The 24,091-nt window shown below is 36.9% G+C and overlaps 6 protein-coding genes and 2 non-coding genes across 10 annotated transcripts; 2 read left to right on the plus strand and 6 right to left on the minus strand.

The window, feature by feature from the left end:
• Positions 1–1,838: 1,838 nt before the first annotated feature.
• Positions 1,839–5,479, minus strand: LOC120128447 (callose synthase 12-like). The gene has a single exon (XM_039146130.1). The coding sequence runs from the start codon at positions 5,446–5,448 to the stop codon at positions 1,876–1,878; it is 3,573 nt and encodes a 1,190-aa protein (XP_039002061.1). The 5' UTR covers positions 5,449–5,479; the 3' UTR covers positions 1,839–1,875.
• On the minus strand, positions 4,041–4,121 carry LOC120128469. Its single transcript, XR_005516636.1, has one exon. It is a non-coding gene; the product is annotated as a small nucleolar RNA J33 (small nucleolar RNA).
• Positions 5,480–5,496: 17 nt separating the features above from the next.
• On the minus strand, positions 5,497–7,078 carry LOC120128398 (callose synthase 12-like; the record flags this gene model as incomplete). The annotated part of the gene is made up of 1 exon (XM_039146077.1): positions 5,497–7,078. A coding segment is annotated over exon 1 (1,554 nt), but the record flags the coding sequence as incomplete, so codon positions are not given.
• A 364-nt stretch (positions 7,079–7,442) lies between these two features.
• On the minus strand, positions 7,443–16,670 carry LOC120128446 (callose synthase 12-like). 2 transcript variants are annotated; one of them, XM_039146129.1, is made up of 3 exons: positions 15,231–16,670; positions 12,023–15,137; positions 7,443–7,562 (listed from the first exon to the last, which is right to left on the minus strand). In XM_039146129.1, exons 1-3 carry the CDS (start codon positions 16,653–16,655, stop codon positions 7,495–7,497), a joined length of 4,608 nt encoding a protein of 1,535 aa, XP_039002060.1. In that variant the 5' UTR covers positions 16,656–16,670; the 3' UTR covers positions 7,443–7,494. The 2 variants fall into 2 exon arrangements, with proteins under 2 accessions (XP_039002060.1, XP_039002059.1); XM_039146128.1 differs by lacking the exon at positions 7,443–7,562 and having other exon boundaries at positions 11,425–15,137.
• On the plus strand, positions 8,670–10,525 carry LOC120128449. Its single transcript, XM_039146132.1, has one exon. It carries the CDS (start codon positions 8,888–8,890, stop codon positions 9,917–9,919), a length of 1,032 nt encoding a protein of 343 aa, XP_039002063.1. The 5' UTR covers positions 8,670–8,887; the 3' UTR covers positions 9,920–10,525.
• On the minus strand, positions 13,646–13,726 carry LOC120128468. Its single transcript, XR_005516635.1, has one exon. It is a non-coding gene; the product is annotated as a small nucleolar RNA J33 (small nucleolar RNA).
• Positions 16,671–17,931: 1,261 nt separating the features above from the next.
• LOC120128421 (late embryogenesis abundant protein D-34) lies at positions 17,932–18,982 on the minus strand. The gene is made up of 3 exons (XM_039146096.1): positions 18,593–18,982; positions 18,224–18,511; positions 17,932–18,138 (listed from the first exon to the last, which is right to left on the minus strand). The coding sequence occupies exons 1-3, from the start codon at positions 18,932–18,934 to the stop codon at positions 17,947–17,949; spliced, it is 822 nt and encodes a 273-aa protein (XP_039002027.1). The 5' UTR covers positions 18,935–18,982; the 3' UTR covers positions 17,932–17,946.
• A 3,474-nt stretch (positions 18,983–22,456) lies between these two features.
• LOC120128462 lies at positions 22,457–24,018 on the plus strand. 2 transcript variants are annotated; one of them, XM_039146153.1, is made up of 3 exons: positions 22,457–22,641; positions 23,044–23,117; positions 23,816–24,018. In XM_039146153.1, exons 1-3 carry the CDS (start codon positions 22,529–22,531, stop codon positions 24,001–24,003), a joined length of 375 nt encoding a protein of 124 aa, XP_039002084.1. In that variant the 5' UTR covers positions 22,457–22,528; the 3' UTR covers positions 24,004–24,018. The 2 variants fall into 2 exon arrangements, with proteins under 2 accessions (XP_039002084.1, XP_039002083.1); XM_039146152.1 differs by having other exon boundaries at positions 22,459–22,641; positions 23,044–23,133; positions 23,805–24,018.
• The last annotated feature ends 73 nt before the right edge of the window (positions 24,019–24,091 follow it).

The raw sequence follows: 24,091 nt of genomic DNA on the forward strand, positions 1-24,091 counted from the left end.
ATTAAATTTATAAAATTTATATAATTTTTTTTTATAAAATTAAAAATATAAAAAGATTTAATGAAATGGTAAAATTTTATTTTAATCCCTGAACTTCATATAATATTTTAATTATAGATTTTTTTTTGTAAATCTAAAATAGTTTAAAGATAAATTTATAATTTAATCTTCGTATAATTTTTATTATTTAATGACAGAATAAAAATATTTTTGAAAGAAAATTTTTTTAAAGGTATTTTAGTCCAAAATACTGGTAATTCAACAATACCTAAGGAAAGGGGTAATGACAGTCCAGGTAATATACCCAAAAAAATCCACTATTGGTAATGTAAGATTACCGGGAATGACATTCCCGGCCAACCAAACGGGGACTAAACACACTTTAAGGGGCGTATGGATGGGAATATGAGATTTCATGGGAATGAAATCCACATTCTCCCTTTTGGTTAGTCGAGAATCTCATTCTTGGTAATGTAAGATTACCAATAGTAGATTTTTTGGAGTATATTACCGGAAATATCATTACCTCAATTTCCTTAGGTATTGTTGGATTACCGGCGTTTTGAACTAAAATACCCTTAAATTTTTTTTCTTCAAAAATATTATTCTTCTGTCATTTAATAATAAAAATTCTACGAAGGTTAAATTACAAATTTATCATTAAACTATTTTATATTTAAAAAAAAATCTATAATTAAAATTTTATATGAAATTCAGGAGTTAAAATAAAATTTTACTATTTCATTAAACCTTTTAATATTTTCAATTTTATAAACAAAATTATATAAATTTTTTAAATTTAAATTTTTAAAAAAAATATATAAATATTTTCCAACTTGTTAAAAAAACAAATATATAATAAGGACAATTTGATCAAATATACATTCCAATAATCTTACATTCCTGCTAAACCAACCAAACACAAAATACAACATTCCCAGTAATACTATTCCCTGTAATCTTACATTTCCACTGGTAATCTTACATTCCTTGAACCAAACGCACCCGAACTGTATGTTTTAACAACTTTAGCAGACTTTAACCACTCCAACAACTAGAGCAGTTAGACAACACCTATACATTCTTAACATTCTCGTTACTTTTCTTCCTCTTCTCCAAACGATTGCACCTTGAGCAGGTAGACATGTTATACAATTAACTCATTTTTAAGGAAATTAAATATAATATATTTGAAATACTAACTGGAAAATCATAGTAAAAGAACGAAGGCGACCTAAGAGTAAGAGCCTATGTCGCCATGTGTGAACTGCGGTGTTCACAGATCGTCGGATTACACGTACTGTAAGATGAGGGCAGGCTTGGAGCAAACGACGAGCTTCATCTAAGTGGAACCGAACAACAGATAAGTCTATGGCTGTCGACAATAACTGGGTGACGATATAACGAGCATCACTTTGAATTATCGCACGGGTACAATTCAATTCAAGAGCAAGGCGAATACAGTGTGTGATGGCACGAGCTTCAACCAAGATCGAATCACACATAGATACCATGGGAATGGAGTGCGCAGCAACCACGAAACCAGTATGATACCGAGTAACTATACCTATTGCTGCAGCCTGCAGCCATCATCTCCGGCATAAAAGCTCCATCAACATTTATTTTGATGATTCTGCAGGTTGGTTTAAGCCAACCAGAATGCATTATACTATCTTTATACTTATATATACATAATATTAGTGAATAAAATATGAGAATGCATTATACCATCTTTATACTTATATATACTATCTTTAAATTTTTTTGGGAAAATTAGATCAACCATAGAAAATATGAAAATATTTATGGGAAATTACATGTAAAAACAGGCATTGATTAATGTAAGAAAATGATATCTACAATAGTAAGAGGAGCTTAGACATCTTTTTGATGTACTTTTTCAGTAATAATCTTGAACATTTGCAGGCCTTTGCTGAATGCATCATTGAAGAGAATCCTTGTTTGCATTAATTGGAATCCAGGCATCCATGATAAAACTGCCACAGGAGCCATGACAATAACTCCAAATAGTATATCATACAATCGAGCCACGGAGACCACGGAATCCCAGACTCTGGTATGACGAAGAAGGGGTCGAAATACCTGAGCGATCGATATCAGTCCCCAACCAGTGGGAATGAAAGCCAACAGACTGGTGAAGATATCAACATATTTGAAGGCTGTAAAAGCTCTCAGAAGAATAATAACAAGTATCCCAAGTATCATCAACAGGTAATCAGCCATCCGAACATAATATATATGCTCTTTTGTCCTGTATTTGTCCTGAACATACGATATTGTTAGATAAATTCCGAATGCCACGAAAATGAAGATCCAAGACAACAAGTAAACGGAAATGCTCCTACTTTGGTCTGCAATTCGCAGATGGTATACAATTCCATACTGGAAAAAGAAGAAACGAAGGTTTAAAACGATTTCCAGTAGCTTTCCCCAAAGGCTGGTTGTTAGTAAATGGTGCTGCTCCTCGTACCACCACCTTTCCCAGCTCTGTTCAGCCTTTGCAAATACACCACCACGGTACCAAATCCAATTCATGAAATCTTCGAAGTCGTTCACTGTCTTTAGCCAATCAAAACCAGAAGGATTGAATAGGAAGGGAGAAAATATCCAGGAGAGTACTAGGAGCCAACATGTGACTGCCATGTCTATGTAAAAGAACGTTAACTTGGCTGATGGGGTATACATGGCATAAACTGCAAGAATCAATCCGAACTCGATGGCCTTTATGAAATGGCTGTGTGCGTAGAGTCTGTAATTTTCTGCAAAACTTGTGTGTTGCACAACGAAGTTACGCCCAGTCTGCCTATACTTTGCACCCCCATGAATGATGGTCCTACCGAAGAAATGAGCACGTGTTCCTGTCGAGAATGTATAGAAAACAGTTGAAAGCTGGAGCTGCATAACCAAGAATTCCCAAATGGCTTCAAGGAAACCAATCTCAATGGAGCTCTCAAGTAGTGCTGGAAGGGTAGTAAACACTCCGAACTGAATGATGAGTTCTTGATTGATAACAGCACTGAGTGCTTTCTTGCAGTTGTTGCCGTTCCCTAGAACGGAATTCTCGACACCACTGAGAGCCAGATAAAGTTGACCCCATAAAAATACATACACGGAAAGGATGATCACTGTTGTGTTAAAGAAATATCCAATAGTTGTGTAAAAAAATGATAGCATCCTGAAAAAATCAAGTCTTTGACTCAACCTGTAAACATCTCTGCTGAGGATTTGTTCACCGTTTCCACAAGCTATCTTGGTTTCAAACGTTGATATTTGATTCAACCCAAGGTCTCGTCCTTTTCCGACCTGAATGTATTCATGGTGTGTGACACTGCCCCCTCGCAAAGTACAGTTAAAGCCAGCAAAAATGTCCTCACTGATATTAATCACTTTGGACGCTTTACTAAGGCCGCCACGAGTCAAGAACCAAAGCCTGTCAAAGACATCGGGGTGGCCATAATGCATTCGGATTTTCAGTGGATTCGCAAAGAGACGCTGAAGTAATGTAACAAAGCTTGTTTCCTGAGCTGACATAAACCAAGCAACTGATGAAACGGAGCCAGTGAAAATATGTTCTCTAACTCCCAAGATAGTTGGTCTACGAATTCCGTGGTGGTGCCTGAATTCTTCCAACAGGTTACGGATTTTTAGTGCTTCCTCAAAATAGTTGTCTTGGTTCATATCAATGGTTTGAACTGCATCACCACGAGTGAAGACAAATCCATGGTTCTGATTCTCTGGTTTGCCTTCTCCAAGCCTTATTGGACCGGGTAATTTGATTCGATAGATCTCCAATTCCCTTTGTAATTGCTGGTCATACTTAATGAGAATGGAGTAATATTCCTTCTCGTCAATCCCTGTTGAAACCTGATCAATATAGGAAACTCGAAGGGCTTCATTGTGTTTTAAAAGATCCATGATCTCCTCAGCACGAGGGTCCCGTTTGGCCTTATGTTCCCAATACTTCTGACAGGAAACTACATATGTATACTTCATCAAAGCAATACCTTCCTCTTCTGCTACGGTAGTATCCGTCTCCGCTGAAGAATCGAGGAAAGCTAGAAGCTTTAGAGCTCGATAATAGTACATCATTCCCCTGACAGTGCGTGAAAGTGTCTGACCCCTATAAGATGCCCAAAGCCTTAAATCTCTTAATTTGGTTGTCCATATTTCATCAGCTGTTTCCATTCCCTCTCGGCGCATTCTTTGGATGAATTTTTTCCACTCATCATCGTAAATGGTCTGCAAATAATACAAGATGGAAATCCCATCTTCGTTCTTAGTTTGGAGTGCTTCTTTGCTGTATAAAACATCTTCGTCGTTGAAAGGGGTAAGGACACTGAAAGCAATCATCTTCTCCACTGGAGGAGCTCGAGGCATTTTCATAAAAAGGGAGTTGCTAAAGAAAGCAAGTCGACGTTTTGCCTCATTATTACCAGGAATGGTCTGCATTGGGTCCCTAGTGGTAAGAATAGTATGCAAGCGCTTAACTTGCATATAGAAGTTCTTATTACCATGATCCAGCAATTCAACTGTGTTCTCAAATAGCGTTCCAGCCATGGCAGTTTGACTTTTAGGAGCCAACCCATCCTCCCTCAACTGGTATGTAGTTCTCTTTGCTTTAAAAAGGTGACGAACAACAATTTCATAAAGTGCCTGCATGACATTAACAATCCCATTCACGTTCATGTTGGGCTCAAGCAACAGCTCAACGAGTTTTATCAACTGGGAATGAACTTGTTGCAGTGCATCCGCTCTAAATGTTGCAGTGAACTTCCCGATCTCAATAGACTGATTGATTTCCTGAAATATAACTTTGAGAATTGAATGCTCGTCGGTATTGCTTTTGATTAGTACATGAAGCATCAAGTACTTGACAGAATCATATGTTTCGATCACAGCACATCGCCTATACTCGCTCTTGCATATTTTATACCAGAGCCACTTATCGGGAGCATCCATTAAGTCTACAACCAGATCAAGAGCACGTAGCAGTTCATTCTTCAAAAGAAAACAAGGCCAACGAATAACCCTGATGTCCCAAGAATGTCGGGACAACTGTAATAGCACAACCTCATGGTCAGATATGATATCTTCTTCCCTAAAAGTAGTAATTATTTCATTCCATATCAGAGCAAACTTGTTAGCCTTAACCTGGTTCGATTCGAGTTCAACCAGTTTGAAAGGCTTGCTGAGCCCACATCTCAACTTCAGCCGATGAATGACTTCACTGAACTTTTCCCTTAAAGTTTGACAACTAATCTTTGTATCTTCTTGTGGCATCAGGTTGAGTTGAATGACACTGGCGACGAACCGGAACCTCAAGCTAAGTTGCTCGATGTTTCGGATCTCACCGAGCTGTTGCAGCAACCCCATTGCAGCCCCCACAATGGGAGAATAGATAGAGTACCAAATCTGAGTATCAGCCATGTAAATCAACAGCACAGGTAACCACAATAATCCGATGACGAACTTGTTGCTGACACTAAAGATGGCATTTCCACCCCATTCATATTCTTCATTTGTTGAATCAAACAATTGTTTTGTGGTGCTAATCATGGGTTCAATCTGAAAGAAGTAACTAAATGTAAATTTGGTACCTAACACCACAACCCAGAATAGAATATACTTGATACTATCAACTATCCCCTCCCGCAATCCTTGACCAATAAAACAATCACCATGGAACCACCATGATACCGGGTAAAATACCTTACAATTCAGCCTAATACAGGGGAGGAAAAACAGTACCAAATTTACCAGTTCCGGTAACCCATAAAGAAATGCAAGCCTTAGAAAATAAGTTACCCTTTTGTTAGCTTCATCAGACCAATGTCTGTCGTGGTCCCTTTGCACCCAGATCCTCGCATAACAAAACACAAAGGCGCAAATCCATGTTGCAGCAACCAAAATCTTTAGTACCATCATTAGGACGTGTCCCAGCATCTCTCTCGAAAGACGACTAAACTCCATGGCTACTACAAGTAAAGCATGGAGAAACCTCATTCCGCTCCATGTGATAAACAATGATAGAACTCTGACCTTAACATCTTTGTTATTCAAAGCCTGCCATGGAAGCTTCTTCTCCTCCCTGGCCAAGATAAACATTAAGTGAAGGGAAAGAAACATCATCACCCATAGCCTGTCGAAGCTTCTGAAAACGTTCCAAAACGTTCTCTGTTCAACAAACCCAGTTTTCCTTCCACTCGTAAAATCACTGTCGAAATCAAGTGGCCATTTGAGATTGTGAAAACAATTTTTGCTCCAGAAGTACTCATTGAAATCATCATAGTTCCTCCATTTATCATGAGAGGCTGTTCCATTTTTGCTTCTCATCACCTCAACATTGATCGTATCGTATATGGGCTTCACAACGCAGTTTAAAAATGCTTTTTCACCTGATATCGGTGGAATCCATGGCTGTCCGGTATTTTCATCAATGTCATTTTCTAGGATTTTGTTCAATTCCATGACCATGTGATGAAAAATGTAGCAGATACATTCAGGCATGAACCTCAAATTCGCAGATTCTCCCCATATCAGCAAATAGAGTCCAACGTAAAGCAATTCTCTCCGAGTAACATCAGAACCAAAGCTGGAGCTTTCCGGAATCCAAACATTGGATGCCTTCCCGAGGTAAGAACACCAGTTAGTGTAATTTTCGAGCAGCTTATTGCAGAATTCACGGAGGACTATGTTTTGGAAGGTTCCACTGCTGTCCGGAGGATGAGAGAGACTCATATGGGCGTTGACCAAGTGGAGAACAAGGTGTTCTCGTTGGTTCTTTACATTATCCCGTTGGAAACCAAAGAACAGTCCCAACCAATCAAGGAGGTCCATGGAAGGAAGCCATGGGTGGAGCGGCGGCTTTCGGAGGTTGCCGACTGCCCGTAAAGATGATACGACGGTGCGTACTTGAGGGTATTGTAGGCAGGGATGGTCAGTGTGGAGATTATCAGTAGGGATTATGTTGAACGGTTCATCATCCGGTGGAGACGACAGTGAGTCAGGCCGGCAACGGGATTGGGACATGGCACCAAGACTGAACTTTTACTGGTCAATGAAGTCTTGGATGTGTTTGATTATGTCTTCCAATGGTGTTTATCTTGAAACTGGAGTTTTCAATGTAACTGTTATTTTATTTTATACGAAAGTGACATGACGGAAACAAAAGAGAAAACTTGGTGCCCACCATTTCTCTAAAGCTAAGAAAAAGAAAAAGGTTCCCCGTCACTTTATCAAAAGAGACAGTTGTTTTGGTCGGATAAAGAAGTTAACAATTGAACACGGACCAGTAACGGTGGTATCATGAACCATCCTGCTGCATACGGATAATCGACGACTGCAACCGGAGACTGTAGTAACTACGGACACGACGGCTGCCAACCGAGGTAAGTTTCTTTCTAAATGGTTTGCTTGTATTGACTAACCATTTTAATGGTTGCAATATCTGTGTTAATTATAACTGTTGTGCTTCTAGCATTTGGCATGGTGAGAAGCTGTATTTCTAAGTAGGTGATCGTGAAGTAATGAACAATGTCTTACACTCGAGGATTCTTAGTTCAATTTTATTTTGGTCTAAGTAAGTGAGAGTTACCTTCAAATATATAATATTATTTTATATTTATCTCAGATTAATTAAAAAAACATGTAAATTTTATTTTGATTTATCCTTGTTGTAAATTTGATACGATTGATTTTGGTAATAGTTTCTCAAATTGTATTTTTTGTATTTATAACTGTAATTGTACTTGTAATATTACTTGTAATTAAAAAGAGCCACACATAAACAACAAATGCATGGTAAGTCTAATTTTGTGATTATTATTTTTTAAATCGAAAGGTACAAATCATGCCATGTCTATTTGTTTTTTTTAATGTGAACCGCATATATGTGTATTTATCTATTTAACGGTTCAAGAAATTACCATGAATGCCTAACTCTACTATATATTTGAAGAGAGTTTTTATTGTATAAAATATATTAAGCTAATAATATTAAATGTTTTTATTAATAAATACTTAATTTAATTAATTAAAATTTAAAATTCAAATTCAAATCAAAAGTTCTAGGATCAATTTAATAAGGCTTAAAGTAAAAATAAATCCTTAAAGTAAAAATAAATATTTAAACTATGTCTTTTTTTAAGTCTCTAAATTATTTTCTTTTATTAAAATAAATCCTTAAATTATTACAAATAATCATTCTTGTTCAGTCATAAACTTTTTTCATCTAATAAGATGTTGATATATCACACAAAACTATATACTTATTTTAACAAAAAATAGTTAAATATAGTTATATATATAATAGTTTAAGGATTTAAAGAATTAATTTTGATAAAAAATAATTTAACGACTTAAAGAATTAATTTAATGACTAATTTGTCAAATTAACTTCAAAATGTAACGGCGTCGGTCTATGGGACTCTCTTGCCTCGTGTTTTCTAACCTTGGACTTGGAGGTGAATTGGAACAAAAAGAAGCTCAGGGGTCAATTTGATAAAAAAAAATATCAAGTTGAGGGTTCAATTTTGTGTATTAAGCCTTCCAAATTTGGGTGATTGATGAATCGTGCTGTACGATTTATATTTAATTCAATCTGTCCCTATTCTGCCTTTCTGCTGCCTCCCCCAGTAGTGTGTACTCATAGACTCATCGATTTTAGGATTTTAACAGATTGTATTTACTAAAACTACGCTTTACTAACTGGCGAAAAAAGAACACGAAAGAGAAACACTTCCAGCCTTAAAATCGAACGTGTGGTTGTATTGGAAAAAGTAAATCTCAGTTGGTCCACCAACTGTTTGATGATTTGCCTCTGAATGCTTCTTCCGTTCTGCCAACAACAAAAACCCCGGCATTCAAAATGGCGTTATATTTGATTAGAAAAGCCATTGCATTCCCATCAATTAGGAATTCTGGGTTCCTCACTAGACTACGTGGTTTTTGCTCAGGGGTTCCTCCAACTGTCAATAAGGAAGATATCAAGCCAACCAACTACTCTAGTAAGTTTCATCTTTCTCCTTTGTTCAACGATGGCTTTTATCGTTTGGATTCTTATCATATTGAGCTTGTTGATGATGAAACCTGGAGAGTCTCATCGGGTATAGCTCATGCTTACAAGGGGTTTGATGGGGAAATGGGAACTCTACCCTCTACCCAATTAGTTGATCGAAGGGTGGTAAATGGTTCTCATATAATTGAAGATGATCAAGACTTTGATGACATAGATAATATGAGAATTCGGGGTAACCTCTTTTATAAAATCGACCGTGGTTCCAAGGAGTTTGAGGAGTATGCTTATGACTTTCATAGGAAGAAAGGTCCCAATAACAGGGATGATCGTAAAGAAAGCAAAAATAAGGAGTCTTTGCATAAGAAGGATGATCCTAAAGAAAGTAAAAGGGTTGAGAAATCGAACGTTAGACTGCTTGAAGATGCTAAAAATGGAAGTGTTGGAAATATTCTTGACAAAGTGGAGGTTTGTTCGGTTGAGACGAAGAAGAAGGTGAGAACACCCACTTTTAATCAACTCACCGGTCCTTATCATGAACCATTTTGCCTTGACATTTACATATCAAAAGCATCGGTTCGAGCCTGTATCATTCACCGGGCCACTAGCAAGGTTGTTGCTGTAGCTCATTCCATATCTAAGGATATGAAATTTGACATAGGTTCCACTAGAAATGCGTCTGCTTGTGCTGCTGTGGGTTCAGTTTTGGCTCAAAGAGCTTTGGATGATGATATCCATGATGTTATTTACACGCCAAGGAAAGGGGACAGAATAGAAGGGAAGCTTCAGATAGTTCTTCAATCTATTATTGATAACGGCGTTAATGTGAAGGTTAAGCTTAAACAGAGAAGACCCAAGAAAGCAGCGCTGGTATCTACAACTTAAGTTTATTTAGCTGGCTATGCTGATGATATGTTCTTGACTACATTTTCAGTTTGCATTCTAAACTTTCAAATTGGTTAGATGAATCACTGTCCTTGCTGTCAAGGAATGGTTAAACTTAGGGTCATCCTCTTAACTTTCTCCAAATCTGTTGAAATGGTTGAGACTTTGATTGCAGAGCTCTTTGTTGTCAAGGAATCTAGGCTGATCTTCCTATCATCAAGATCTAAAGGTCCTCATAAGTTGGAATATAATGCGACTGTAGTTGCATCGTGAACTGGATCAAGCAGCCAAATGAAGTTCCCACAATGATAAAGAATATGAGTTTGTTGTCTGATTTCCTGAAGCTGGACAGTAAATGGTGCACTAGGCACATCTCCAGATTGATTAATAAAGATGCGGACAAACTAAGGAGGGTGTCAATAGACCTCATAGCTTAATGTATTCTGATTAATGGTGCTTGTGCGGGCGTGGCTTTTGAAAGGGAGTGATACGTAGTGGTGGCTTTGTCTGGGGCTGGCACTTTTATCGTGGGGCCTCTTGTAATTGTGTCCTTAATTATGACCATCTCAAGTCTTTGAATAAAATGCTTTACTTTTCAAGAAAAAAAAAGGAATTGCCTTGATGATGCAACATTAGTTCATAGCAAATCGATGAAGTAGACTTTTTTTTTTCTTTCTTAAAGTATTTAATCTGATATCTGTATTCGATGCATATTCAGGTGTGCAAATAGATGAAAATATCGATTCATCGAAACATAAAGTTACTGTAAGTCATCTGGGAAGTGATTACCGGAAATCAAGTAAAACATAATGAAATAGATGAGATTTGCAGCCATTAATTCATATAGATTCTCAGCAATGGAGATGGTAAAAGCTCAGAGTAAACGGTAGAAATTCCAAATGAAACATGTCTTGGAACATATAGTTCTGTATGTTTATATATATTTACTTGTGCTACAAATTCGACACTAGAAACACACACACACATATACATACACTCATGTTTACTATCTTGCTTTCTACCAAAAAAATGTTTACTATCTTGTATGGTGCATTTTAGTAGCTAAGTTATTATGCATTCCATGATAAAGCCTACAAAAAATAATTCTAGGACACTAGAAAAAACAAAATTAATATAAAACACTTAACCATGCTGCTAACATTAATTAGATTAGTCAAGTAGGCATGTAGTGGGAAAAAGTTGCCAAAATGTGATGGAACACAAAAGGTGTGAGTTGTGGATATACTTAGTTTGTTATTTTGTTACTTGATTTTGATTAGATTGGCTTTATCTCTAATTTAAATTTTAAAAATTTGTATAGTTGTTAGGGCACCCTTGCAGGGTAAAACTCTAGTCTATAAAAGACCAACTTTGTATACTGTAATCAATGAGAAAATACTCAAAAACAAATCTGTTTTCAGTTTCCACAAGATGCAAGACTACAATTTTTCTCATTGGCTAAACATACACCCGAAATTTTTTTATAAAAATGGAAAATTAGATTAAAGAAAGTGGTTCGTGTAAGAAAATGATGATTAAAATTACCTGCAATAGTAAGTGGAGCTTAGGCATCTTTTTGATGTACTTTCTCTGTAATAATCTTGAACATTTGCAGACCTTTGCTAAATGCGTCATTAAAGAGAATCCTTGTTTGCATTGACTGGAATCCAGGCATCCATGATAAAACTGCCACTGGAGTCATCACAATAACTCCAAACAGTATATCATACAATCGAGCCATGGAGACCACCAAATCCCAGAGTCTGGTTTGCCGAAGAAGGGTTCGAAATACTTGAGCAATCAATATAAGTCCCCAACCAGTGGGAATAAAAGCCAACAGACCGATGAGAATATCAACAAATTCGAAGGCTGTAAAAGCTTTCAGAGCAATAATGACAAGGATCCCAAGTATCATCAACAGGGAATCCACTATCCGAACATATATATGCTTTGTTGCTCCATATTTGTCCCGAACATACGACATTATTAGATAAATTCCGAATGCCACAAAAATGTAGATCCAAGACCAGAAGTAAACTGACACACTCCTACTTTGGCCTGCAATTCGTAGATGGTATACAATTCCATACTGGAAAAAGAAGAAACGAAGGTTTAATACAATTTCCAGTAGCTTTCCCCAAAGGCTTGTTGTGAGTAAATGGTGCTGCTCCTCGTACCACCAACTTTCCCAGCTCTGTTCTTCCTTTGCAAACACACCACCACGGTACCAAATCCACTTCATGAAATCATCGAAGTCATTCACAGTCTTTAGCCAATCGAAACTGGAAGGATTGAAGAGGAAGGGAGCAAATATCCATGAGATAACTAGAAGCCAACATGTAACTACCATGTCTATGTAAAAGAATGTGACCTTGGCCGACGGGGTGTATATTGCATAAATTATGAGGATTGATCCAAACTCAATGGCCTTTATGAAATGGCTGCGTGCGTACTGTCTGTAATTCTCTGTGAAACTTATGTGTTGCACTACAAAATTACGCCCAGTTTGTCGATACTTTGCACCCCCGTGAAGGACAGTCTGACCGAAGAAATGAGCACGTGTTCCTGTTGAGAATGTATAAAAAACAGTTGATAGCTGGAGCTGCATAACCAAGAATTCCCAAATGGCTTCAAGGAAACCAGTCTCAATGGAGCTCTCAAAAAGTGCTGGAAGGGTAGTAAACAGTCCAAACTGAATGATGAGTTCTTGATTGATAACGGCACTGACTGCTTTCTTGCTGTTGTTATCGTTCCCCAGAACGGAATTCTCTACACCACTGAGAGCCAGATAAAGTTGACCCCATACAAATACATACACAGAAAGGATGATTACTGTTGTATTGAAGAAATATCCAATAGTTGTGTAAAAAAATGATAGCGTCCTGAAAAAATCAAGTCTTTGACCCAACCTGTAAACATCTCTACTGAGGATTTGTTCACCACTCCCACAAGCTATCTTGGTTTCAAAGGTTGATATTTGATTAAACCCAAGGTCTCTTCCTTTGCCGACCTGAATGTATTCATGGTGTGTGACACTGCCCCCTCGCAAAGTACAGTTAAAGCCAGCAAAAATGTCCTCACTGATATTGATAACTTTGGACGCTTTACTAAGGCCGCCACGAGTCAAGAACCAAAGCCTGTCAAAGACATCGGGGTGGCCATAATGCATTCGGATTTTCAGTGGATTCGCAAAGAGACGCTGAAGTAATGTAACAAAGCTTGTTTCCTGAGCTGACATAAACCAAGCAACTGATGAAACGGAGCCAGTGAAAATATGTTCTCTAACTCCCAATATAGTTGGCCTACGGATTCCATGGTGGTGCATGAATTCTTCCAACAAGTTACGGATTTTTAGTGCTTCCTCAAAATAGTTGTCTTGGTTCATATCAATGGTTTGAACCGCATCACCACGAGTGAAGACAAAGCCGTGGTTCTGATTCTCTGGTTTCCCTTCTCCAAGCTTTATTGGACCAGGCAATTTGATTCGGTAGATCTCCACTTCCCTGTGTAATTGCGGGTCATACTTAACGAGAACAGAGTAATATTCCTTATCATCTATCCCTGTTGAAACCTGATCAACATAGGAAACTCGAAGGGCTTCATTGTGTTTCAAAAGATCCATGATTTCCTCAGCACGAGGGTCCCCTTCGGCCTTATGTTCCCAATACTTCTGACAGGAAACAACATATGTATACTTCATCAAAGCAATACCTTCCTCTTCTATTACGTTAGTATCTGTTTTTGATGAAAAATCTAGAAAAGCTAGAAGCTTTAGAGCTCGATAATAGTACATCATTCCCCTGACAGTGCGTGCAAGTGTCTGACCCCTATAAGATGCCCAAAGCCTTAAATCTCTTAATCTGGTTGTCCATATTTCATCAGCTGTTTCCATTCCCTCTCGTTGCATTCTTTGGATGAAAATTTTCCACTCATCATCGTAAATGGTCTGCAAATAATACAAGATGGAAATCCCATCTTCATTCTTAGCTTGGAGTGCTTCTTTGCTGTATAAAACATCTTCGTCGTTGAAAGGGGTAAGGACACTGAAAGCTGTCATCTTCTCCACTGGAGGAGCTCGAGGCATTTTCATAAAGAGTGAGTTGCTAAAGAAAGCAAGTCGACGTCTTGCCTCATTATTACCAGGAATGGTCTGCATTGGGTCTCTAGTGGTAAGAATTGTATGCAAGCGCTTAACTTGCATATAGAAGTTCTTATTACCAGGATCCAGCAATTCAACTGTGTTCTCAAATAGCGTTCCAGCCATGGCAGTTTGACTTTTACGAGCCAACCCATCCTCCCTCAACTGGTATGTAGTTCTCTTTGCTTTAAAAAGGGAATGGACAACAATTTCATAAAGTTCCTGCATGGCATAACCAATCTCATTCACATCCCTGTTGGGATCAAGCAACAGCTCAACAAGTTTTATCAACTTGGAATGAACTTGGAGCAGTGCAGCAGTTCTAAATGTTGCAGTGAACTTCCCGATCTCAATAGAATGATCGATTTCCTGAAATATGACTTTGAGAATTGAATGCTCCTCGGTATTGCTTTTGATTAGCGCATGAAGCATCAAGTACTTGACAGAATCATATGTTTCGATCACAGCACAGCGCCTATATTCATTCTTGCATATTTTATGCCACAGCCAGTTATCGGGAGCATCAGTCAAGTCCGTAGCCAGAACAAGAGCACGTAGCAATTCATTCCCCAAAAGAAAACAAGGCCAACAAATAACCTTGATTTCCCAAGAATTTGGGGGCAACTGTAATAGTTCAACTTCATCATCCGATATGATATCTTCTTCCCTAAAAGTGGTAATTATTTCATTCCATATCAAAGCAAACGTGCTAACCTTGACTTGGTTCGATTCGAGTTCGACCATTTTGAAAGGCTGACTGAGCCCACATCTCAGCTTCAGCTGATGAATAGCTTCATTGAATTTTTCCCTTAAGGTTCTGCAAGTAATCTTTGTTTCCTCTTGTGGCATCAGGTTAAACTGAATGGCACTGGCGAAGAACCGGAACCTCAAACTTAGCTGCTCAATGTTTCTGATCTCACCAAGCTGCTGTAGCAACCCCATTGCACCCCCGACAAAGGGAGAATAGATAGAGTACCAAATCTGAGTATCCGCCAAGTAAATCAACAGCACAGGCAACCACAACAATCCGATGATGAACTTGTTGCTGACACTAAAGATTGTTTGCCAGTCCCACTCGTACTCGGTTATTGTCGAGTCCAACAGCTGTTTTGTCGGGCTAATCAAGGGTTTAATCTGGAAGAAGTAACTGAATGTAAATTTTGTGCCTAACACCACCGCCCAGAATAGAGTATACTTGAAACTATCAACCACACCCTCCTTCAGCCCCTGACCCAAAAAACAATCACCATGGAACCACCATGAAATCGGGTAAAGTACCTTACAGTTCAGAGTAATACTGGGAAGAAAAAAGAATACCAATTTCCCTAGTTCTGGAAACCCATAAAGAAATGCAAGCCTTAGAAAAAGAGTTACCCTTTGGTTAGCCTCATCAGACCAATGTTTGTCGTTGTTCTTTTGTGCCCAGATCCTTGTATAGCAAGTCACAAAAGCAGAAGTCCATGCTGCAGCAACCAAAATCTTTAGCACCATCCTAAGGCCGAGTCCCAACGTCTCTCTCGAAACACGACTGAACTCCATGGCTGCTTCGAGTGAAGCATGGAGAAACCTCATTCCACTCCATGTGATAAACAATGTTAGAACTCTAATCTTAACATCTTTGTTATCCAAAGCCCACCATGGAAGTTTCTTCTCCTCCCAGGCCAAGATTACCATCACTTGCAGGGAAAGAAACAGCATCAACCAAAGCCTGTCGAAGCTTCTGAAAACGTTCCAAAACGTCCTTTGTTCGACAAACCCAGTTTTCCTTTCACTTGTAAAACTGCTGCTGAAATCAAGTGGCCACGTGAGAGTATGAAAGCACCTCTTGCTCCAAAAGTACTCATTGAAATCATCATAGTTTCTCCATTTATCGTGAGGGGCGGTTCCGTTTTTGCTTCTACCAACCTCAATGTTGATAGTATCATATATGGGCTTCACAACGCAGTTTAGGAATGCGTTTTCTCCTGATGTCGATGGAATCCATGGCTGTCCAGTGTCTTCATCAGTGTAATCATCAAGGATTTTGTTCAGTTCCATGGCCATGTGATGAAAAATGTAGCAGATACATTCAGGCATCAACCTCAAATTTGCAGATTCTCCCCATATCAACAAATAAAGTCCAACGTAAAGCAATTCTCTTCTGGAAATATCCGAACCACAGCTGGAGCTGTCTGAAATACAAACGTTGGATGCCTTCCCGACATAAGAGCACCAGCTAGTGTAATTCTCGAGAAGCTTACAGCGGAACTCACGGAGGACTATGGCTTGGGAGGTTCCGTCGTTGTCGTCCGGAGGAGAGAGTCGCATTTTGGCGTTGGCCAAGTGTAGAACAAGGTGTTCCCTTTGGTTCTTTACATTATCACGTTGGAAACCAAAAAACATTCCCAACCAATCGAGGAGGTCCATGGAAGGAAGCCATGGGTGGAACGGCGGCTTTTGGAGGTCGCCGACGGCCTGTAAGGATGATACGACTGTGTGTACTTGTTGGTACCGGAGGCAGGGATGATCCGTGTGGAGATTGTGGATTGGGATTATGTTGAACGGTTCATCTTGTGGTGGAAATGACCGTGAGTCAAGCCGGTAAGGGGGTGGAAACATGGCAACCAAAACCGTGTTTTGTGTAATCAACGAAGTCTTCGATGTGTTCAGTCTTGTGCTCCAGTGGCGTTGAATTGGACAACACTTCATGATGGCGATGCATTTAATATTGGCCATTTATTTACTAGTTTTTATTTTTAATATAATTTAAAAACTTTTGACAATTTTTAAATTAGATATTTTAATATTCGAATGAGACATATGCTATTATATATTTAGTTGATGATATAATATTGTGATAATAAACAATCATTAAAATTATTTATGGTATGGGTTAAGATATAATATTATCTTTTAAATATATAATTGTATATGTGACATGCAGATATTTTGTAAAATAAAAATAAAAGTATTGTATTAAAAAATGTGAATTTCAAATATTAAAATATATGATATTTATTGAATTTAATTTTAAAAAATAATATGATGTATTAAAATTAAAATTTTCGTTATTGGCCATTTTCTTTTGAATATAAAGATGGACTAATAATTATCTATATGTTGACTTATTGACTTAAATAAGTTATTAATTGTGACACTGACCCGAAGTGTGGAACCGGATCACACCTCTTGGGCATGCCCAAGTCCAAGCGATAGTCATAGGCTGAAAGAAGCAATCAATTACTAGTCCAGTAACATTAAGCCTAAAATTCCAAGTCCTTTAAACTTAATCTCATTCTTAGGAGGAAGCTTGAAATTTTCATAACGGAGTAAAATTTTAATTATAAATTTTTGAGGCATTTAGTAGTATTATTTATTGACTTAATTATTTTTTATCAACATTTTATTGATGTTTAGTGTTTATATTGAAATAAATGTCAATGTTTTATTTCGTTCTCACGAAGTATTAACCGACTACAAATACTCCTAATATAAATTAGGGATATCAACTTTTTTTATAAGTTAATTGTATGATTAACCGATCACTATCACAAATTCTTGATATAATTTATGGATATCAATTTTTAAAATATGAAAGATAGTGTAATAAATTTAATTTTTAAAATATGAAAGTGTAATAAATTTAAATTTAAGATTAAATTATTAAAATATTAATTAATTATGTAAGAATTATGTGTATATCCCAAAACTATAAAGGATTATTTAGATAATGTATTGAAAAACAAAGTCTTACACAAAAGATGACATTTTATGGCATCTCCATACAGTCGCAAACATTATATTTTAAGGTAAAACCATACACTCTTAAAACACTTCAACTGTTACTATAATTATATGTTGACGTTCTCGTTAAGCCTAGTGTTGAGGCAGTCTACTATCTTACCTCCCCTTATCTCATTATATATGGGAATAAGGGACAACTAATTTTATTCTCGTTAAGCCTAGCGGCTGCAGCAACAGACGCCGCCACTCCTCCCGGATGTGTCGCCACATTCGGACTGTTCCTCAGCTCTGCACCCACCACCCCTTCCGCATCCTGCCTCGTCACCGCTTTATCCGCCGGTAGTCCCGCCGTCGCACCCTACGAAGTAAATATAAATCATCATTAACTATGAACCGATCGAAATTGGTGCAACGCAAGAAAGAAGTACCCCCCTCAAAGCTACCATTAAAACTTGATTCAGCTTGATCTTATCCTCGTCGCGGTCCAGGGTTGCGTTGTGAGCGGCGGCGGACTGAGCCGTCGAAGCGAGTCCGCCGGGGATTATGACGTTCGAACCTGTTGCTCTGACTTCAGCTGCTTGGATGGCGGCAGCGTCGCTTTGATCGACGGGTTTATCGCCGGAGGTTTTGGCGGTGGCTTCGAGTGCTTCTCCTATAGTTATTGCACTTTGCTGAACAGCTCCGACTTGGGTTGTTAGGACCGGAACGGCTTGAACGTATTGTCCAACAACCTAGGAAGAAATGAAAGCATTGCTTTTAACGTGTTCAATGAAGGGTGAAAAAAAAGTAGATGATTTGAGTTATTGAGACACCTGCCCGGCAACTGACTCGGTGATTATACGGCGGCCGGCAACATCGGTTTCGGCGACGCTGACGCCTTGTTCTCCAGCGATGTCAGTGATATCATTATGGCCCACGAAGCCGACTTTTTCGTTCCTCGTGGCAGCAGCTTGCATCACGGCGGCGGTTCCGCCTTTCTGGGTCTGACCGATGAGTTGAGTCTCGGCCGTCTGCATCATGGCCGCATCTTGAGGAGCGATAGGCTTGTCGGAGAGCTCGCCGCTGACGTTGAAAACGTCACCGTATTTGATCGGCTCTTGTTGGTTCTCGCCTTGAGCTGATTCTTGTGGCCTACTTGGCTGTCCCTGGCTCATCTTGTCGGGTAAATGAAAATGATGGCTCTCTTCTCTGCTTGGATTTTCTGGCAACTACGGCGTCGAGCTGTTGGTGTTGTGTACGGGGAAACATTTGTACGACGTGTATATAGAGGGGATTGTCCGGTGTATTGGAGTGTTGGGGATTCGACACGTAGAACAACAGTGGCACGTGAGCGTACACATGGCAGTTTTGTGATGGAGGAAGGTGTCTGGAAGAAGAGGGACACATGGCACAAGAGTTTTACACATGGCACTTCCATATCTTAGCTGCCGAGTGCAAGCTCGTAACTTCCAGTTTTATTTTGTAGACACGCAGTGTAAAGGGTGTTTCGAATTTAATTCGAAATTATCAGTTATTTTTAGTTTAAATCTTGTAGCGGTGTTCAAAATTATTTGATTTCATATTATTTATCTGTTGTCTTGAATAAAAATATCAAATATATATTTTTTAATTATTCAAGTTCAGGTTAGATATTCGACTCATTATTTTTCAAAACTCATGATCTTTTACACGTCAGATACTTAACTTTCTATTATTTTATTTTTATTTTTATTTTAATTCTCATTTTCTAAATTATTCTACCTTATAGCTAAATTTTAAAGCTTGTTAAAATGCTTAAACTATAAACAAAAATGAACACCATGATTGCATATAATTTTAATGGAAACCATATGAGTCTTTTCGACTTTTCGTTCTCTCAACAAGTTGTGTTCCGATTATCGATGGAGGGAAGGGATTGGGATAGTCGATCCTTAAAAATAATTTTTTACTTATATATTTTATAATTTTTTATATATTTTTTATTAAAAAATATTTTAATCCTTAAAATTTTATAAGTTTATTTTCTCTAAAATTTTAGAAAATCAATCTCTAACATAAAATTTTACGTTTATTTCTGATTTCGATAATCGTAACACGGAGAAGGAAGATGTATGAAAATGATATATGGTTGGGTATCACAAGGTAAAGTATAAGAAGAACAGTCAGCAAAGCAATGTAGGTTCCACTTGATGGATAAAAACTTGTGCCCAATTTCGCAAAGGAATGATGCTATCCTCCTCTCATCATGGCAGTAGGATGCGCTTGGGGATGTACAAACTGACATGAGTAGAGATAATTTGTTGAGAGCTGCTCTGAAGATGCTAAACCCAACAGGAGGGCTAGGAGTGCGGTGCACAATTGCTGAGAATGAAATGAGCATCTCAAACCCATGGTTATGAATTGCACAGAAGCAAGCAACCAAAGCTATTCCCAGAAATCTCCTAACTGCCACATGATTTCCAAAATTATGAACAAATCAAGTTACCCTAGAGTTTTAAATTTATGCTGTGTCTTTCTTTTTAAGAATTCAAAGCATATAACAATGATGTATATTACCTTGATTCGCGAATGAAGAATGAATGCTTTGAAGGAAGTAGTTTCCCTGTCAAGTTACTCTGTCGCATGGATATGGCAAGATCCATTTCCTCAAAATCACTTTTTTTTCTAACATATTAAATTAGATTTAATATTTTTTCCAAAATAACGAATATACTATTGTACTCTATACGAATATACTATTACTCCAATAAAAGGATATGTTATCTTCCTAATTAGAACATAAGTGAGTTCTGATTCTTCACTTCTAATGTACAAAGTTTGAAAAACTCTATTAATTTTAAAAATAATATTCATTTTCAAGATTATACCAATTTACACAAATTTATTTGTTAAAAAATAACATTAGCATAGACTAATAATATCACCATGGTAAACCCTAATCTGCTCCCATGTATATCAAGCAAAGCAACAACTACCACTAGCAGGGGTGTGACCAAGAAATATATCACAGTAGAAGGTTTTTAAGATTGGATATTTTTAGATATCAATATATCTATGTTATAATAGTATCTATGTCAATATGTTTAGTGTTTATTTTGTTAAAATTATCATAAACGGTTACAAAATTTAAAATTTGATCAAATCGAATAAAATTAGACTTAGAGGGAATGTATTTAGGCTTATAGTTAAGTATATAACTATTATTTTGAATAAATTATTAAATATAGTTTAATTTATTTAGAGAATGAAAAAAAATACGTATCTATTTTATTGAAAAAAAAGTATTAAACTTTTTGGAGTCCAATTTTAAATTTGGATATGCACCTACTAGACTTGAGAAATGAGTAGTAGTATGTTTTTAGAAGGGGTAGAGGAGTAATTTAATAACATGCTAATACCAACTAGATATTCTTCTTCATAGAACAGCTCTGTTTTGAAAATCGGACCGGACCGGCCGGTTCAATCGGTTCAACCGGGAATTGTTGTTTAATCCGGTTCAACCGGAAATCGTTGCTTAGTTCGGTTCAATCTAAATCGGTTGAACCGTTATTAGTGAACCGGACAGAACCGCTGAACCGTTCGAACCGAACCGGCTGAAAACCGGGAAAAACCGGGAATTTTGTTTTTTGTTTTTTTAAAATTAAACCAAACAACGTTGTTTGTTAAACGAGCCAAGTCGAACTCGAGTATTGCTGAGCTCGACTCGAATTTGAAAACTTTAAAAGTAAGTTCAACTCAACTCAAACTCACAAGCTAAAAATTATCAAGTTCAACTCAAACTCGAAATATAATATTGAAACTTGAACTCAAAAAGGCTTAAACTCAAAAAAAAATTAGAAGCTCGATTGAAGCCTAAAATTCGAGCTTGATTGAAGTAAAAGAATAGTTCACTCAATGCTCACCAAAAGACTCCATGATTTTGAATGTCAAATTACCTATATTATTTATAGAAGTTAGTTGTGATGCGCTTTTATGTTTCTTAGCAATGTGAGATTGTTTTGTTCTAATATTTTTACTCTTTAGACTTTTGGGATGCTCTTCTATGTTTCTTAGCTATGTGGGATTGTTTTTTTTTTTAAAAAATTAAACCAAACAATATCATTTTGTTATGATTTTTTCAGCCCCAAATTTATTTTTTAATTATAGTTATATAATTATATTTATTATTTAATATGTTTTACCTTAAATATTATGTTGTAGTTAATTTGAATCATTTTGTTTCACTTGATTTTATGGTTTTTAACTTATATATGCTATGACTTGCTTTGAATATGATTTGTGATATAAAAAATTATTTTTTATTAAATATTTTTTGTATTTTTATTTAATTTTTTAAATAATTATGACGTCGTCCGATTCTTCTGACCGGTCGAACCTGTTCGACTGGTTGAACCAGTGAACCGGTAACATGACCGATTTACTAACCGGTCCGGTTCTGAAAACCATGTACAACAGATAACAAAATCTAGCTGCCGTTGTTGGTTTATTTATTTTTGTAAATTAATTTTAATCAAACCCCATCAAACACAAAGGAATTTCCCTTCAGGAAATCATTTCTCAAAGGTTTCCTATCTTCTCTTTAATTCTTTAATATAATTTCCAAATCCAGTTTTCTTAGTCTTCAGGTCTTCTTAACCAAGTCTCTCTGCCTTGTCTTGTTAAGTTTCTTACCATTTCTGATGATCAATGATCACTGCTGACTGAGAATCGATCATTTTTAATCTCTGGGGTGCCTTGATTTTGCAGGTCAACATGGTAATTTCGGTCCAATGATGTCGATTCCTTCTCCTCCCCGTATGGCTTCTTCTTCCCCTATCCACGAAACTCGTTCCGAGAATGATAGCCCTCTCCATATTGATCTTCATCAAGATCTATTTCCAGAGTAAGTTTGATCTCTTTTAATTGCTCATTTTCTTACCTGTTTTCTGTTAGTAGTGATGCTCATGGGAATTTGGGTAGTTGTATGCAGGAAAAATGGACAATTGGGTTCTTGTTTATTGGTAATATTGAACTGCACATTTTGTGCTTAGGGGTGTCAGGTGTAGATTTTCATTTGCATGGAGGAAGCCTGGAAATCTGTAGTTAGAATGAATTCATTTTAATCTTAACCCAATATATCATTGGATGAATATTTGATGCGCTTCATCCAAAATGGATGTAGATAAATAAGATTCTTCGAGTCCGGGTAGAAACTAGCATTCTTGCTCCGAAGTTGTAGATTACTGCATAATGTTTTTACTTATTGTCATGGTGTCAATTAAAAGCTTTTTTTTCTCAATTGTAGTTACTATGGTGGACCGACTCCGATTGCTTTCGTAATGAAAGAAAAGTTTCCTAGGAATGATACCCCTAATGGGAATAACTTGAATGATATCTATAAGGGGATGTTTGGTTCAAGGATTGTGGGATTCTCATGGGATAAGATGGGAATCCCACATTCACATGTTTGGTTGGCCGGGAATCTCATTCCCGGTAATGTTTTATTATCAATAGTAGATTTTTTGGAGTATATTACCGGGAATGTCATTACTTCCATTCCCTTAGGTATTGTAACATTACCGGCGTTTTAGACTAAAATGCCCTTAAATTTTTATTTTTTTCCAAAAATATTCTTTTTCTGTCATTGAATAATAAAAAATCTACGAAGGTTAAATTACAAATTTATCCTTAAATTATTTTAGATTTACAAAAAAAAAAATCTATAATTAAAATTTTATATGAAGTTTAGGGGTTTAAAAAAAATTTACCCTTTCATTAACTTTTTTTATATTTTTTATTTTGTAAAAAAAATTATATAAATATTATGAATTTAATTTTTTAAAGAAAATATATAAATATTTTACAATTTGTAATATTATACAAATATATAATAAGGACAATTTGGTCAAATATACATTCCAATAATCTTTTATTCCTTTAACCAAACATGGTAATCTTACATTCCTGCTAAACCAACCAAACACAAAATACAACATTCCCAGTAATCTTATTCCTTGGTAATCTTTTATTCTCACTGCTAATATTACATTCCGTGAACCAAACGCACCCTAATGGAATTAATGATTCTCCTCCTACGATTAAGGAGAGCAATTTCCCTGCTACATCAGTTCCGCCTTCTACCACTGGGAAGGGTTACCTTATGCTCCTATACATTGGCCCAACCTTGGTGATATTTGGAGCTGGAGAGTGGGTAAGAGGGACTCAATTTTTATATAAAATAAAAGGACTATATTTTAAATATTAAAATAATACAGGGACCTTTTACATATTTAAACCATTTGAAAATAAATAATCCCACCCGTTCTTTTAATTACTAAATAGCCCCCAAATTT

Source organism: Hibiscus syriacus, unplaced genomic scaffold, assembly GCF_006381635.1.
Source record: "Hibiscus syriacus cultivar Baekdansim isolate YM2019G1 unplaced genomic scaffold, ASM638163v2 tig00110480_pilon, whole genome shotgun sequence".
NCBI classification, from domain to species: domain Eukaryota; kingdom Viridiplantae; phylum Streptophyta; class Magnoliopsida; order Malvales; family Malvaceae; genus Hibiscus; species Hibiscus syriacus.

What these genes read in the sequence shown, in the direction of transcription:
- LOC120128447 (XM_039146130.1), bottom strand. Translation starts at nt 5,448, where the DNA reads ATGGCTGATACTCAGATTTGGTACTCTATCTATTCTCCCATTGTGGGG.
- LOC120128449 (XM_039146132.1), top strand. Translation starts at nt 8,888, where the DNA reads ATGGCGTTATATTTGATTAGAAAAGCCATTGCATTCCCATCAATTAGG.
- LOC120128446 (XM_039146128.1), bottom strand. Translation starts at nt 16,655, where the DNA reads ATGTTTCCACCCCCTTACCGGCTTGACTCACGGTCATTTCCACCACAA. An exon ending in ATACTCTATTCTGGGCGGTG is followed by an intron (nt 15,138 to 15,230) that starts GTGTTAGGCACA and finishes ACAATAACCGAG; the next exon opens with TACGAGTGGGACTGGCAAAC.
- LOC120128421 (XM_039146096.1), bottom strand. Translation starts at nt 18,934, where the DNA reads ATGAGCCAGGGACAGCCAAGTAGGCCACAAGAATCAGCTCAAGGCGAG. An exon ending in CCGAGTCAGTTGCCGGGCAG is followed by an intron (nt 18,512 to 18,592) that starts GTGTCTCAATAA and finishes ATTTCTTCCTAG; the next exon opens with GTTGTTGGACAATACGTTCA. An exon ending in AGCTGAATCAAGTTTTAATG is followed by an intron (nt 18,139 to 18,223) that starts GTAGCTTTGAGG and finishes TTTACTTCGTAG; the next exon opens with GGTGCGACGGCGGGACTACC.
- LOC120128462 (XM_039146152.1), top strand. Translation starts at nt 22,529, where the DNA reads ATGATGTCGATTCCTTCTCCTCCCCGTATGGCTTCTTCTTCCCCTATC. An exon ending in CATCAAGATCTATTTCCAGA is followed by an intron (nt 22,642 to 23,043) that starts GTAAGTTTGATC and finishes TCTCAATTGTAG; the next exon opens with TTACTATGGTGGACCGACTC. An exon ending in GGGAATAACTTGAATGATAT is followed by an intron (nt 23,134 to 23,804) that starts CTATAAGGGGAT and finishes GAACCAAACGCA; the next exon opens with CCCTAATGGAATTAATGATT.